The sequence below is a fragment of the Oncorhynchus mykiss genome, chromosome 17 (assembly GCF_057628025.1).
Source record: "Oncorhynchus mykiss isolate SJ-2025 chromosome 17, ASM5762802v1, whole genome shotgun sequence".
NCBI lineage: Eukaryota > Metazoa > Chordata > Actinopteri > Salmoniformes > Salmonidae > Oncorhynchus > Oncorhynchus mykiss.
Window position 1 is genome coordinate 14,660,812 of NC_143038.1, and position 15,332 is coordinate 14,676,143.

At 43.6% G+C, this 15,332-nt stretch overlaps 1 protein-coding gene across 4 annotated transcripts; it reads left to right on the forward strand.

Moving 5' to 3' along the window:
- The first annotated feature begins 434 nt into the window (after nucleotides 1-434).
- LOC110493762 (uncharacterized) lies at nucleotides 435-13,514 on the forward strand. Of its 4 annotated transcripts, none has more exons than XR_016487643.1 (2): nucleotides 435-516; nucleotides 641-1,066. XR_016487643.1 is itself a non-coding variant. In XM_090204242.1 (2 exons), the coding sequence occupies exon 2, from the start codon at nucleotides 12,771-12,773 to the stop codon at nucleotides 13,425-13,427; it is 657 nt and encodes a 218-aa protein (XP_090060368.1). In that variant the 5' UTR covers nucleotides 443-516; nucleotides 12,767-12,770; the 3' UTR covers nucleotides 13,428-13,514. The 4 variants fall into 4 exon arrangements, 3 of the variants coding, with proteins under 3 accessions (XP_090060368.1, XP_021423899.3, XP_021423900.3); XM_090204242.1 differs by lacking the exon at nucleotides 641-1,066 and adding an exon at nucleotides 12,767-13,514 and having other exon boundaries at nucleotides 443-516; XM_021568224.3 differs by lacking the exons at nucleotides 435-516; nucleotides 641-1,066 and adding exons at nucleotides 11,509-11,795; nucleotides 12,767-13,514.
- Nucleotides 13,515-15,332: the final 1,818 nt, after the last annotated feature.

A 15,332-nucleotide genomic window follows, 5' to 3' on the forward strand; every position in this document is an offset into this window, starting at 1 on the left:
ATGCAACATTAGATGCTGGATGTAGAAACCAATGGTATAAACTCTGGGTGGTCATGTTTGTGAGGCACCATCTTTTACTTGAGCATCATTTAGGTGACTGTAAACAAGGGCAACAAAGCCCAAATCCAGTGATAATCAAACAACAGAAAATACAACCACTGTTGTAATATGTGGCGGAAAGAAGCAAACATTGTTTTTGTGACTAAGCTTTTCCACTTGTGCTCTAACTAGGAATCCCCCTTTCCCTTTCTTAAAATGTTCCCATGAATGGATTTCACCTGAATTCTTGGGTAGTCCCATCTATGCAAATGGGATGCCCACCATCTAGTGGTGTTTTGCAGCATGACACGACTGGAGTCCTGTCTATCTCTGTAACATGCTGACCAGACCGGATGTGTCCCGTGCACGAGCATTGCAAAATAAATGTACACGTACATGTCATTCAATCATTGCACCCACACTGGTCGCGCCGTCAACGAACTCGGTTGACCGTTTTATCTGTGGATTAATTGTCAGGTAAAATAACAACCCAATGTTTATATCCCAAGACAAATTAGTTAGAAACAGCAAGCTAGCTAGCTAAATTGCCATCAATGTTTAATGCTTTTCGACTTATACCAAATTAATATAATTGGTTTAGAGTTGGTTTTGATATTTCTACCTGGATGTCCTGATCGCGTCTGGTGTGGGGGGACAAAATCAACATTGTCTGGTCTGCATGTAATCTTACTACTGTGTTTTTCACTCAAGGTAAGCACTTTATCACATTTCTATGTCTGAAGGAACTTGATCAATTCAAGTAAGGTCATTCTGAGCAATTTACAGAGCCTGGGAGGTATTAAATTATTATTATTATTATTCTTTTTTTATCGTGCCCATGTATAATAAAACGTGCTCATTAATTACTGAAACATGCTCACAAATTGATATAAAACATGCCCACGAAATGTAAAAAAAATGCTCACAAATTTCTACAAAATGAGCACAAATTGATATACAACATGTCCACAAATTAGGAAACAAACTCACAAATTGTAAAACATCCACATACTGTTGTATACAGTGCCTTGCGAAAGTATTCGGCCCCCTTGAACTTTGCGACCTTTTGCCACATTTCAGGCTTCAAACATAAAGATATAAAACTGTATTTTTTTTGTGAAGAATCAACAACAAGTGGGACACAATCATGAAGTGGAACGACATTTATTGGATATTTCAAACTTTTTTAACAAATCAAAAACTGAAAAATTGGGCGTGCAAAATTATTCAGCCCCCTTAAGTTAATACTTTGTAGCGCCACCTTTTGCTGCGATTACAGCTGTAAGTCGCTTGGGGTATGTCTCTATCAGTTTTGCACATCGAGAGACTGAAATTTTTTCCCATTCCTCCTTGCAAAACAGCTCGAGCTCAGTGAGGTTGGATGGAGAGCATTTGTGAACAGCAGTTTTCAGTTCTTTCCACAGATTCTCGATTGGATTCAGGTCTGGACTTTGACTTGGCCATTCTAAAACCTGGATATGTTTATTTTTGAACCATTCCATTGTAGATTTTGCTTTATGTTTTGGATAATTGTCTTGTTGGAAGACAAATCTCCGTCCTAGTCTCAGGTCTTTTGCAGAATCCATCAGGTTTTCTTCCAGAATGGTCCTGTATTTGGCTCCATCCATCTTCCCATCAATTTTAACCATCTTCCCTGTCCCTGCTGAAGAAAAGCAGGCCCAAACCATGATGCTGCCACCACCATGTTTGACAGCGGGGATGGTGTGTTCAGGGTGATGAGCTGTGTTGCTTTTACGCCAAACATAACGTTTTGCATTGTTGCCAAAAAGTTCAATTTTGGTTTCATCTGACCAGAGCACCTTCTTCCACATGTTTGGTGTGTCTCCCAGGTGGCTTGTGGCAAACTTTAAACAACACTTTTTATGGATATCTTTAAGAAATGGCTTTCTTCTTGCCACTCTTCCATAAAGGCCAGATTTGTGCAATATATGACTGATTGTTGTCTTATGGACAGAGTCTCCCACCTCAGCTGTAGATCTCTGCAGTTCATCCAGAGTGATCACGGGCCTCTTGGCTGCATCTCTGATCAGTCTTCTCCTTGTATGAGCTGAAAGTTTAGAGGGACGGCCAGGTCTTGGTAGATTTGCAGTGGTCTGATACTCCTTCCATTTCAATATTATCGCTTGCACAGTGCTCCTTGGGATGTTTAAAGCTTGGGAAATCTTTTTGTATCCAAATCCGGCTTTAAACTTCTTCATAACAGTATCTCGGACCTGCCTGGTGTGTTCCTTGTTCTTCATGATGCTCTCTGCGCTTTTAACGGACCTCTGAGACTATCACAGTGCAGGTGCATTTATACGGAGACTTGATTACACACAGGTGGATTGTATTTATCATCATTAGTCATTTAGGTCAACATTGGATCATTCAGAGATCCTCACTGAACTTCTGGAGAGAGTTTGCTGCACTGAAAGTAAAGGGGCTGAATAATTTTGCACGCCCAATTTTTCAGTTTTTGATTTGTTAAAAAAGTTTGAAATATCCAATAAATGTCGTTCCACTTCATGATTGTGTCCCACTTGTTGTTGATTCTTCACATAATTTCTTTATGTTTGAAGCCTGAAATGTGGCAAAAGGTCGCAAAGTTCAAGGGGGCCGAATACTTTCGCAAGGCACTGTACATGCACTTTACTTTTAGTTTTGGATGTTATGATGAAATTCCCTGGAGGTGGGTGCCCTGTGTGCCCGGTCGTTAATCTGGCCCTGATCATCAAGTTAAACCATAGGTATTATTGTTACACATCCTCACACTGTCTTGGAGAATAAAACTGAGACTGTAGCCAGCTTCCATTTCACCTAATTTTATTGTCCAAAGAATGTTCTCATAGTCCAGAAGTATTGGATGAAAATCCACAATGTTGGTGCCATACAGGAGCACTGACCAATCTGCCTCCAAAAGAGGACTGCTGGTTTTGAGGATGGTGTGGAGGTCAGTGGTTGATGATCTGAGCACCCGCTGAAATGGTGAGTACGGTTTCAGTAGACCACTATTGGGCTGGTAGATCAGATAGGCGGTTTGGGGCAAGGTCATTTAGTGTTTTGAATGTGGTTCATATTTCCTTATAGTGGATTCAGGACTTGGACAAGGAGTCAATGCCGCTTAAATATGAATTTACATGGGGGTTTGGATGATAGTGTAACATTTCTTAGAATGAGTGAAAATATTGGAGTTTATGGACTGGAAGGGATAATAGTCAAGTTGGGATGTGCAATTATTTAGATACAAATATATAGTCAAGTTGGCAATTATTTAGATATTCCTGTTGAAAAAGCAAAGATATAATCTTACAGTATATTAAATTCATCCAACTGGGCCAAAACGGATTGAATCAACGTTGTTTCTACGTCATTTCTACAACAACAAAAAATCTATGTGATGACGGTGAATCAACGTGGAAAACCCAATTTGGAATTTTAAGAAGTCATCAACTTTATGTAATTTCTCACCCAACTTTTAACCTTACTATTTTGGTTGATTTCCCAATTTAAATCAAAACTAGACAATAAACTGATGTCTGTGCCCAGTGGGATTGGATTTCTGTAATCATATCAGCTCATTTGTCATACTTCTTCTAATCATTCAGAGAGAATGTACCTTTCTTTGAGGTTAACCTTTGAGATGACCTCCCTCAAGGATTCTCGCTCTTTCCTCAGAGCGAATTTGTCCCACATTTTTAGCAAAGTTGCCATTTGTTGCCACGTTTCTCAAGATATTGTGACCATGATGCCTGCGGACAAAGATATTTATATCATCTTAAACGTGCGACATATCAAATCATTTCTGCTGTCTGTGATTTAAAAACAGTACTCAATTGATGGCAAAAATATCCCATCAAAATAAGACATACATTAGGTGGAATTTGCAAGAGGGTCGGTTTGAGTAATAAACCGCAATATCTGATCTACAAATCATCTCAACTATCTAACAACTGGGCATTAACCATTTGTTATTATGAAAATCTTAGCGAATCTGCACAGTGCTTGGCTCAGGCCGACCATTGTGATCAAGTAGGGTTGTCTTCATTAGGCACCAAACAGAAGGAAGGAAACTGAATCAGGTACTGACTGTTTGGACTCATTTACATTTTTTTTCATTGCAAACATTACAAGTTTTGTGCCCTAACAAACACAACCCAAATGGCAACTATGTTGATAATCAGTCTGGGGTCACCCAGGGGTCACCCAGGTCATCCAAGTGTTGTCTTCAGTTGTGTGGTTGTTTGTCTCGTTGGTGTCTGGTTGATGTGTCTGAAGATTGACAGTGTTCAATTTGTAACGTGTATTAGGATCTGTCTGATGTTTGAAAGGGGTTGACATAAAGACTTTCTGCCTTTAAATTAAAAGCTAAAGGAAATATTATATCCGCAAATAGGTGCTACGTGACATAAAAAGTCAAAGTCTAGGCATTTGAGTGGGTTTAAAAGGTGAAAAGCTTTTGTCAAAAACTGTTGGCTTTGGCTTCAGCTAATCCTTTGGCTTTTTAACTGTCAAACCCACGAGTGCCCGGACTTGGATTTTCCTATGCCACTTAGCACTTATTTGTGTTTATAATTTTTCCTTTTGGTTTTCAATTACTATTCCCCTCCAAGAGGTGGTTGTTTTGGAATACCTGAAGTGCTTCCGCTACTTCATTTTCTTCAAGGCATTCCGACTTTAGATGGGTTTAGCTGAAGCCGCAATTCAATCCATTACACCCTTTCGCATAGATGCTCTAGACAGCCGAGAATGTGGCTTTTAAAGGCAATTTCAATTTGTATTTGTGGTAAACGCTGCAGATGTTGACTCAAGTGTAAATTACTTTTAAAAGCCTCATTGTCGCCGGTCTAGTGCTATAGCGAGCCATGGATTGAATCCCGGCCTTAGTTTAGGCCGGCCATTATGTTTAAGCAAGAAACTATACAGGATGAACCTCCCACCTGACTTTCTGTGCAGGGTCCACAGCCAGTTTACTGACGGCAATCAAGAAACAGTCAGTGAGGTTTTTCTTTCCCGACAGGAGAAATATTTGTGACGGTGTATATTAACATAAAATTGATGGACTTTGTGGTAGTATTTGATACATAAGTATTGATATACTACAATGTTTATCTGACTCTAGAAAGATAATTAAAATATGCAGGCAAGCATTAGGCAATGAGTTGACATTGACTAGGAAGAATTGGTCTGAGAGTGGAAAGGCAGATATTTAACATTATGAAATCATATGCAAGGCATTAACAAACATTACAATGCAATACTTTATGCATGATCAGAGACGGAGAGAAGTCATAGCCTGAAAGGCCATGCCCCAAGAGTTCCTGGGGTGGAGAGAGTGTAATCTCACTAGTGCAGGTCAGGAACAAAGAAAAAGAGAGAGACAATGAATCTAAGACTCGTTTAAAAGCCTCTGAGTTGTTAGAATAAAAACAAAAGTGAGTTGTTGACCAATAGGATACTGGAAAAGTGAACTTCCAATCAGGTATCAGACCTACGAATGTAAAGACAACTGAAACTCTGCTACCCAGAGTGGTGATGAGGGGGTTGGTGAGATAATGCAGCATTCCTAAGATAACACAGAGGAAATTCTTGCATACAGTGTAAAGAGTCACTTAGGGGCTAGGCCGCCCCATACAATCTTCCCTTGAACACATCTGATTCTAGATCAGACAGAAGTGTTCAAAACGATCTGGATGGCCAGCACTGTAGTCACTGTAGACAAATAATTCACTAAACCCTAAACCCCAACTACATCTCGTAATGAATAATGTGGAAATTGAGCAAGTTTAGGTAACTGTCATGGTCAAAACATATTGATACAACAGCAGCTAAGATGGGGAGAATTCTGTCCGTAATAAAGCGCTGATCTGCATTCAGTCAGATTAATATAATATATATCAAAGATCACTGCATCATAAAAACTGCCTATTTAAGCAATAAGGCCCGAGGAGGTGTGGTTTATGGCCAATATATAATGTATAAGGTCTGTTCTTATGCACGACGCAATGCAGAGGGCTCGAACCACCCATAAACCCGGTGGTTCGAGCCCTGAATGCTGATTGGCTGATATATCACCTACCATTTGGTTTTGAAGTATTGAAACCAAACCATATAATTTGAGTTAAAGGTATTTTCCTAAACAACAGGAAGAAGTGACTGTAAGAAGCACTCCTCATTTCAAATGACGTGTTGCTTTGGAGCCTATTTGTGCTCTGTTCTAACAAACCTTGCTGCGCATCATGTAGATTTTCAACCTTTATTTAACTAGGCAAGTCAGTTAAGAACAAATTCTTATTTTCAATGACGGCCTAGGAACAGTTGGTTAACTGCCTTGTTCAGGGGCAGAACGACTGATTTTTACCTTGTCAGCTTGGGGATTCGATCTAGCAACCTTTCAGTTAGTGGCCCAATACTCTAACCACTAGGCTACCTGCCGCCCAAGAAATTACCTTTTTCATGCTCTTTTTCGTATGCTTTAAGTTCTGCTTGCAATTGCTCTATTTTGCGCTCTGATGTCCTCTGAGAAGTTCATTGCTAGTTTGCTGTGTTTCTATTAGTTTTTCCCCCGAGTAAAAACACAGCAAGCTTTAGAATATTTTCTTTTCTTATGCATGCCAATTCACTGTGTATACAAAACATTAAGAACACCTATTATTTTAGGTGATTCCAAATATTAATGTCACTTGTTAAATCTACTTCAAGCAGTGTAAATTAATGGCAGGGGACAGGTTAAATAAGGATTTTTAAGCCTTGAGACAATTGAGACATTGATTGTGTATGTGTGCCATGCATAAGGTGAATGGGCAAGACAACATATTTAAGTGCATTTGAAAGGGGGGCTACGGTCATTCTGTTATATCTGGTGTAATTCTCCTTTCTTTTTTGGTGTCCTGTGTGATCTTAGATATGCTCCCTCTAATTCTCCCATCTCTCTCTATCTCCTCTTACAGAGGACCTGTCAGAGTCTAGGTGATGTGGGTAAGGCGGAGTTAGGCACAGGACACAGATGAGTAATAATAGTAACTTTACTCAAAGATAATCTTCCAACAAGGAGAACGAAAATCCAGAATCACATAAACGAGACAGCTGACAACAATAAACACGCACAAAACCATGATGGCTCCAGAGGGTTAAATAGGGAAGTAATTCAAACGTAATGGGAACCAGGTGTGTACAATACAGACAAAACAAATGGAAAAAGAAATGTAGATCGGTGGAGGCTAGAAATCCGGTGATGTCGACCGCAGAACGCCGCCAGTACAAGAAGAGGCACCAACTTGCGGAACGGCGGAAGTCGTGACAGTAACCCCCCCCCCCCCCCCCCTTGACGCGCGGCTCCAGCAGCATGCCGACACCGGCTTCAGGGACGCAGGACGATCCGGGTGGTGACGGTGAAATTCCTGCAGTAAGGAAGGGTCCAGGATGTCCTCCACCGGCACCCAGCATCTCTCCTCCGGACCGTACCCCTCCCACTCCACGAGGTACTGAAGGCCCCTCGCCCAACGCCTTGAGTCCATAATGGCTCGCACAGTATACGCAGGGGCCCCCTCAATGTCCAGAGGGGGTGGAGGAACCACCCGCACCTCAGACTGCTGGAGCGGACCAGCCACCACCGGCCTGAGGAGAGACACATGGAACGAGGGGTTAATACCGTAATCAAGAGGGAGCTGTAACCTATAACAAACCTTGTTCAGTCTCCTCAGGACTTTAAATGGCCCCACAAACCACGGATCCAGCTTCCGGCAGGGCAGGTGAAGGGGTAGGTTTCGGGTCGAGAGCCATACACCGGGGCCTCAGTGCGGTGGCGGTCGGCGCTCTCCTTCTGCCTCCTGATGGTCCATTGCAGACGCCCCATGTTTCTTCCGAGCGCCAAAACCATTCGTCCACCGCAGGTGCTTCAATCTAGCTCTGATGGAACGGTGCCAGGACCGGCTGATAACCTAGTACGCATTGAAAAGGAGATAGGTTAGTGGAGGAGTGGCGGAGGGAGTTTTGGGCCATCTCTGCCCAGGGGATGAAAGCCGCCCACTCCCCCGGCCGATCCTGGCAATAGGACCACAGATATCTACCCACATCCTGGTTCACTCTCTCCACCTGCCCGGTGAAAACTTGAGGTGAGGCTGACCGAGACCCCCAGGCGTTCCATAAACGCCCTCCAGACCCTAGACGTGAACTGGGGACCCCGATCAGAAACTATATCCTCAGGCACCCCGTAGTGCCTTAAGACGTAGGTGAACAGGGCCTCTGCAATCTGTAGAGCCGTAGGGAGGCAAAGGAAGGAGACGGCAGGACTTAGAAAACCAATCCACAACAACCAGGACCGCGGTGTTTCCCTGGTGGAGGAAGATCCGTCACGAAATCCACCGATAGGTGTGACCACGGCCGTTGTGGAAGGGGTTGTAATTTCCCTCTGGGCAGGTGTCTATGTGCCTTGCACTGGAGCGTACACCGAGCAGAAAGAAACATAAACCCTCACTTCCTTAGCTAAAGTGGACCAACAGTACTTCCCACTAAGACAGCGCACTGTCCAACCGATGCCAGGATGACCAGAGGAGGGTGAGCCCAACAGATCAAATGATCACAGACATCAGACGGAACGTATAGACGCCCAACTGGACACTGGTTGGGAGTGGGCTCTGTACGTAACGCCCGCTCGATGTCCGCGTCCACCGGTGCCACAGGGCGAGAAGCCGGAAGTATGGGAGTGGGATCCGTGGACCGCTCCTCTGTGTCATACACAGTGCGTCAGTGCGACAGTGCGACAGTGCGTCTGCCTTAGCGTTCTGGGAACCTGGTCTGTAGGAAAGGGTGAAAACAAAACGGGTGAAAAACATGGCCCACCTTGCCTGACGAGGGTTCAGTCTCCTCTCCGCCCGGATGTACTCCAGATTCCGGTGGTCACAAATGAGGAAAGGGTGTTTAGCCCCCTCAAGCCAATGCCTCCACGCCTTCAGAGCCTCGCAACAGCCAACAGCTCCCGATCACACACTACACAGTTTCGCTCAGCCAGGCTGAGCTTCTTTGAAAAAAAAAACCAGGGGTGGAGCTTTGGTGGCGTACCCGAGCACTGAGACAGCACAGCTCCTATCCCAGCCTTGGACTCGTCCACCTCTCCTATAAATGCCAAAGAGGGATCAGGATGAGCCAGTATGGGAGCCGAGGTAAACAGAACCTTCAGGTGACCAAAAGCCCTGTCCGCCCCAGCTGACCACTGCAGTCGCACTGGTCCCCCCTTTAGCAAAGAGGTAATGGGATCCGCTACCTGACCAAAGATAGTAGTTGGCAAACCCTAAGAACCGCTGCACCTCCTTTACCGTGGTAGGAGTCGGCCAATTACGCACGGCTAAAATGCGGTCCTTCTCCATCTCCACCCCTGGCGCAGACAGGCGGTACCCTAGGAAGGAGACGGACTGTTGGAAGAACAGACATTTCTCAGCCTTGACGTACAGGTCATGCTCCAACAGTCGACCAAGCACCTTGTGCACCAGAGCCTCATGCTCGGTGCGTGTAGCAGAGTATATTAGAATGTCATCTATATACACCACTACACCCTGCCCGTACAGGTCCCTGAAAATCTCATCTACAAAGGATTGGAAGACTGATGGAGCATTCATTAACCCGTACGGCATGACAAGGTACTCATAGTGCCCAGAGGTGGTACTAAATGCCGTCATCCACTCATCCCCCTCCCGGATACGCACCAGGTTGTAAGCGCTCCAGAGATCCAATGTTGTGAAGAAGTGCGCCCTGTGCAATGACTCTGTCACACTGGCTATGAGAGGCAAAGGGTAACTGTACTTCACTGTGATCTGATTTATACCCCGATTGTCAATACACGGGCGTAAACCTCCATCCTTCTTATTAACAAAAAATAATCTCGAGGAGGCAGGTGAAGTGGAAGGCCGAATGTATCCCTGTCCCAGAGATTCGGAGACAAAGGTTTCCATAGCTGCCGGCTCCTCCTGTGATAAAGGATACATGTGACTCCTGGGAAGTGCTGCATCTACCATGAGATTTATCGCGTAATCTCCCTGTCGATGGGGTGGTAGTTGAGTCGCCTTCTTTTTACAGAAGGCGAGAGCCAAATCGGCATATGTAGGGGGAATGTGCATGGTGGAGACCTGGTTTGGACTCTCCACCGTAGTTTCACCTATGGAAACACCTACACTCCTCCCTGAGCACTGACGTGACCATTCCTTGAGAGCCCTCTGTTTCCACAAAATGGTGGGGTCATGATCGGCCAACCAGGGACGCCCCAACACCACAGGAAACGCAGGTGAATCAATCAGAAAGAGACTAATTCTCTCCTTATGATCCCCCTGCGTTATCATACATTGTGGAGCTGTGACCTCCCTGATCAGTCCCGACCCTAAAGGACGACTATCTAAGGCATGTACAGGGAAGGGCACATCAACTGGAACAATAGGGATCCCTAATCTAATTGCAAATGAACGATCAATAAAGTTCCCATCTGCACCTGAATCTACTAGCGCCTTATGCTGGGAATGCAGGGAAAACTCAGGAAATTCTATACATACACACATGTGGGAAACAGGAAGCTCTTGGTGAGTCGAGCCCCGCCTGCTGCCTCGACTCCCTGGAGAACCTCCCCAGCACCGACCAGCAGTGTGCCCTCTGCGGCCACAGGTGGTGCAGTCTGCCATCACTGATGAAGCCACGATGGCCCTCTGAGATTGAGTAGCTCTCCTGATAGCCTTGGATCACAATGGTACAGTATGAAATGAATAGCAGAAGTGAAGTAGTCAAAATAGTTTCTACTGTGTGCCATATAAAGCTTTTAAGCTAAAGATGTTATGGATCTAGGCCTATTGTATATCTATGAAACCATAAAATAAACACGGTGATATTTTTGACCAACTTTTGAAAAACTGATGAGCCTTACTGATGAGCCTTACAAAACTTGAAAACTTGTCCTGGTCACCCCGTTGGTTTAAAGCCATGTTTTGCTTCCTCAAGCTTTCGATGACGCTCTTCATCTGAGAGTTCTCCTTCTGGAGTTTGTCAAACTCACTTGTTTTTCTTCCTCAATAAGCCATTGATGATAAATATTAGCACTCTCTAAATAAGATCTTAACCTATCTCTGTGAAAGATCTATCATGAAATGAGTGGAAATGGAATATTGCCAGTCAGATGGAACCAGCAATGACATCATGGCAAGGGTTCTGTTACATTGTGATGTCATAATTGGGTCTGTTGACAGTGCTGATTAGCACATCAGCACATGGTGAACATTCATGAAAGCTTTTTGATTCCCATATAAAATCATACATATGTGATGAATTTGTAAATAGTATATTTATACATATTCCTATTCTCCTAAATGTTTTTCAATAAAAAAATGTGTAATTTGAATCTGCTTTAGTATCTGAAACGACTGGATTTGAAATGGAATTAACCCCAACCCTGGTGACCAATGATAAAATAATACATGCTGTGTCCCCAGAAAATCACTAGAGGACGATATTGCCTAGCATGTCTTACCATGAGAATGGGCCTTTGGTCTTACAGAATGGGTCTTATAGAATGGGCCTTTGGTCTTAAGATATGGAATAGCATGAATACAAGAATGAGGGATTCTGTGTACACCACTCTAAAATGAAGGTGAATGTGATCTCTAAAGCAAACCGGATATTGTTTGAAGAGATTCTATTGGGTGGGATCTCCATGAATGCCACTCAAGGAAGCAGAGTTGAGCTGAAAAATCGAAAGTGAAACTATCTGAGAAACACTAGAAAAGGTAGGTTAATCACGAGAGAAAGTTATAAACACTGTAATAATATTTTAGAAACTTATCCACAGCCAGTGAGTGGCACAACATTGGGATCTATAAGGCATATATTTGAGATTTTCTATGGTGGTAACTATTCTGTGTTGCATTTATTGTTGCTACTATCTATATGTATGTTTTGCTTTCTCACTGTCCTGTCAAATTACCGCAGTACAGCTGCTATTGTGATCAGGGTTGATTTTAATTCTGTTAGTTCAGGAAAATGAAAAGTCTTCATAATACAGGGAATTATGGGAAATTTGAATTAAATTATTCCCTGAATTGACCCCAGCCCTGGTGGTGACTATACAACATACTCTTTATGGACAGAGAAGTTGAAGTTTAGTTCAGGGAAAAGGAAGTGTTCAGTGGCACCTTGTATACATTATGATATCCTACTTTGGAGTCAAAATTAGCACACAAATTAGCGTTGTAGTTCACGTTTAAAGACAATTTCTGATTGAGCAACATATGCAGCAATTACCGTGAATGCAGTATCCGCAACTGCAGGAACATTGCCTTTGTCAATAGCCCTATAAAGTGGATCTTCAGCTGTACGGTTCGAATTAGAATTTCCGAGAGGCAAAAATCATGGAAACATACTTGAGTAAATAATCATTTGAGTGGGGAGATTTTAGAAAAGAAAGGCTCTATGTCTTCAATACGTTTTGATGTGTGTGTACAACACATATAGCCTAACCCAGTACAGCCTGGAGAGGATAGGTCACCCCTCTCTCTGAACTGAGCTCCTCTCCAGGTTCCTTCATGGGAGTTTTTATCACTGTGCTCTCACTTCTGCTTTGCTTGCACTTTGGGTTCTAGGCTGGGTTACTGTAAATAACTTTATGATAACTACTGATTTATAAAGGTCTTTATAAATACATTTGATTGATTGATCTCATCTGTTTACAAATTGGCGTCAACTGTGTTTCCGTTAGCAGAGCCATGCCAGCGAAGTTGGTGCAGTTCAGCGGTTGGGAGGCTGTGGTTGAGAAGCAGATTGTCCTGAAACCTGGTCAGGCACCACGGGGCAGACAAGGCTACACCATGTACCATGGCACCCACCGTGACAGCGCTCGAGCCATCATCACAGGGGGTTTCCGGCCCTCTGCGGGGGGCACGTTGGGCCCGGGGGTCTATTGCAGCCGGGACATAGCCAAGGCGCGGGGCTACCCTAGTTGGTGCCCCCCTGGGGAACACGTGGTACTGCAGCTGAAAGTCCGGGTGGGCCGCGTGAAGAAGATGGATGGACAGAATTTAGCAATGTGGCACTCGTGGCAACAGAGCGGCTATGATACTGCCTGGCTGCCCTCCACCGTCATTGGGCATGAGGAGGACTGCGTTAAAGACCCCAAGCGGGTGGCGGTGAAAGGCATTGCACACTGTGCCGACACGGCCACGAAGCAAGCCCTCGAGAAGCTCATCAGTCAGCAGAGACAGGGGGGGGAGTCAAGTGGACAGGGAAACGAGCAGGGGGTTGTGGGCAGGTGTAAGGTGTGCAAGATGCAGACACCGATTGGCCACTCTCTGGAGGTGTGTTGGGGGTGTGACGCCACTGTATGCCCTTTTATGGACAAACATGTCTGCAAAAGGAGCAGTTGAAAGCGACAGATTTGACATACTGGATACTATATGATTATGACATTATTGGTTAATTCGACAATAAAAAAAAGTTTGTGTGGAAATAAATGAAGCTTTGTTGATTCGCACATTGTTCCCCACGATGAAATCGGAGGGGGACTATGGATCTGTCTCTGTCCGTTCGCACGTCAGTACGAACAGTGCGCACGTTAGTTAGACCCACGCAATCTCTCAGACACCACTGGGACGATTTTGACTAAACTTGGGTGAATGATGCATCTTGCCATTGACGGCATGTTTACTGTTGCCTTGTAATTCTTTCAAGTATCATGCGACTTTCATTGATAAACAAGCTTTTTTAATTAAACTGTTTTAATGCTGGGCGGCGGATTAAACACAATGAGTGTCTAAGGCTACATTGTAGCAAAGGTGGCTGCTGCGACAAACATATGCATGCCCAGTATTAGTATACCAAAATCTAGACAATGCATTAGCGCAATTTCAAAAGGAGGTGGGGAGAGGACGTGATGAGTCAATGAAATCCATTTGAGAAAAAGGCCTAGGGAGAGTCTCAATAGGATTTGCCTATTCCTCTCCTCTGTCTTCTCCACCTCTTTTTGAAAAGGGTCAAAGGTCATTGAGGAGAGGAGGCGAGGAGAGGTAACATGGAAACATGCACTTGTATGAAATGAGACTCTTCTGCTCCACTAGCAGGCAAATTACGTTTACAGAGGAGGAATTCCACAATACATGTGTAAAGAGGTCAAAATAAATGTAGCTAGTTGTGCTAGACATTTTACAGATATAAGGTTAAGTAGCAAACAACAGCTCATTCAAATTGGATGTGGCGGATTTCTAAACTCTTCCGAGATAAGATAACACGAATTGACACTCAACCTCATATGGCGACCACTTAACGGTTTACGGTCACGGGTAAGAGGTGGAAGGAGATGTGCACACTGCACACTAAATCAGGTGGAAACTGAGCTGCACTTCCTAATCTCTTGGCAAATGTATGACCATACTAGACATATTTCCCTCAGATTACGCAGAGAATTGAAAAAAAAACAGATTTTGATAAACTTCCATATCTACTGGGTGAAATACCCCAGTGTGCCATCACAGCAGCAAGATTTGTGACCTGTTGCCACAAGAAAAGGGCAACCAGTGAAGAACAAACACCATTGTAAATTCAACCCATATTTATGTTTATTTATTTTCCCTTTTGCACTTTAACCATTTGCACATTGTTGCAACACTGTATATATACAGTTGAAGTCAGAAGTTTACATACACTTAGGTTTTCAACCACTCCACAAATTTCTTGTTAACAAACTATAGTTTTGGCAAGTTGGTTAGTACATCTACGTTGTGCATGACACAAGTAATTTTTCCAACAGTTGTTAATAGACAGATTATTTCACTTATAATTCACTGTATCACAATTCCAGTGGGTCAGAAGTTTACATACACTAAGTTGACTGTGCCTTTAAACAGCTTGGAAAATTCCAGAAAATTATGTCATGGTTTTAGAAGCTTCTAGAAGCTAATTGACATCATTTTAGTCAATTGGAGGTGTACCCGTGGATGTATTTCAAGGCCTACCTTCAAACTCAGTGCCTCTTTGCTTGACATCATGGGAAAATCAAAAGAAATCAGACAAGACCTCAGAAAAAAATTGCAGACCTCCACAAGTATGGTTCATCCTTAGGAGCAATTTCCAAATTCCTGAAGGTACCACGTTCATCTGTTCAAACAATAGTGTGCAAGTATAAACACCATGGGACCACACAGCCATCATACCGCTCAGGAAGGAGACGCGTTCTGTCTTCTAGAGATGAACGTACTTTGGTGAGAAAAGTGCAAATCAATCCCAGAACAATACCGATACAAAAGTATCTATATCCACAGTAAAACAAGCCCTAT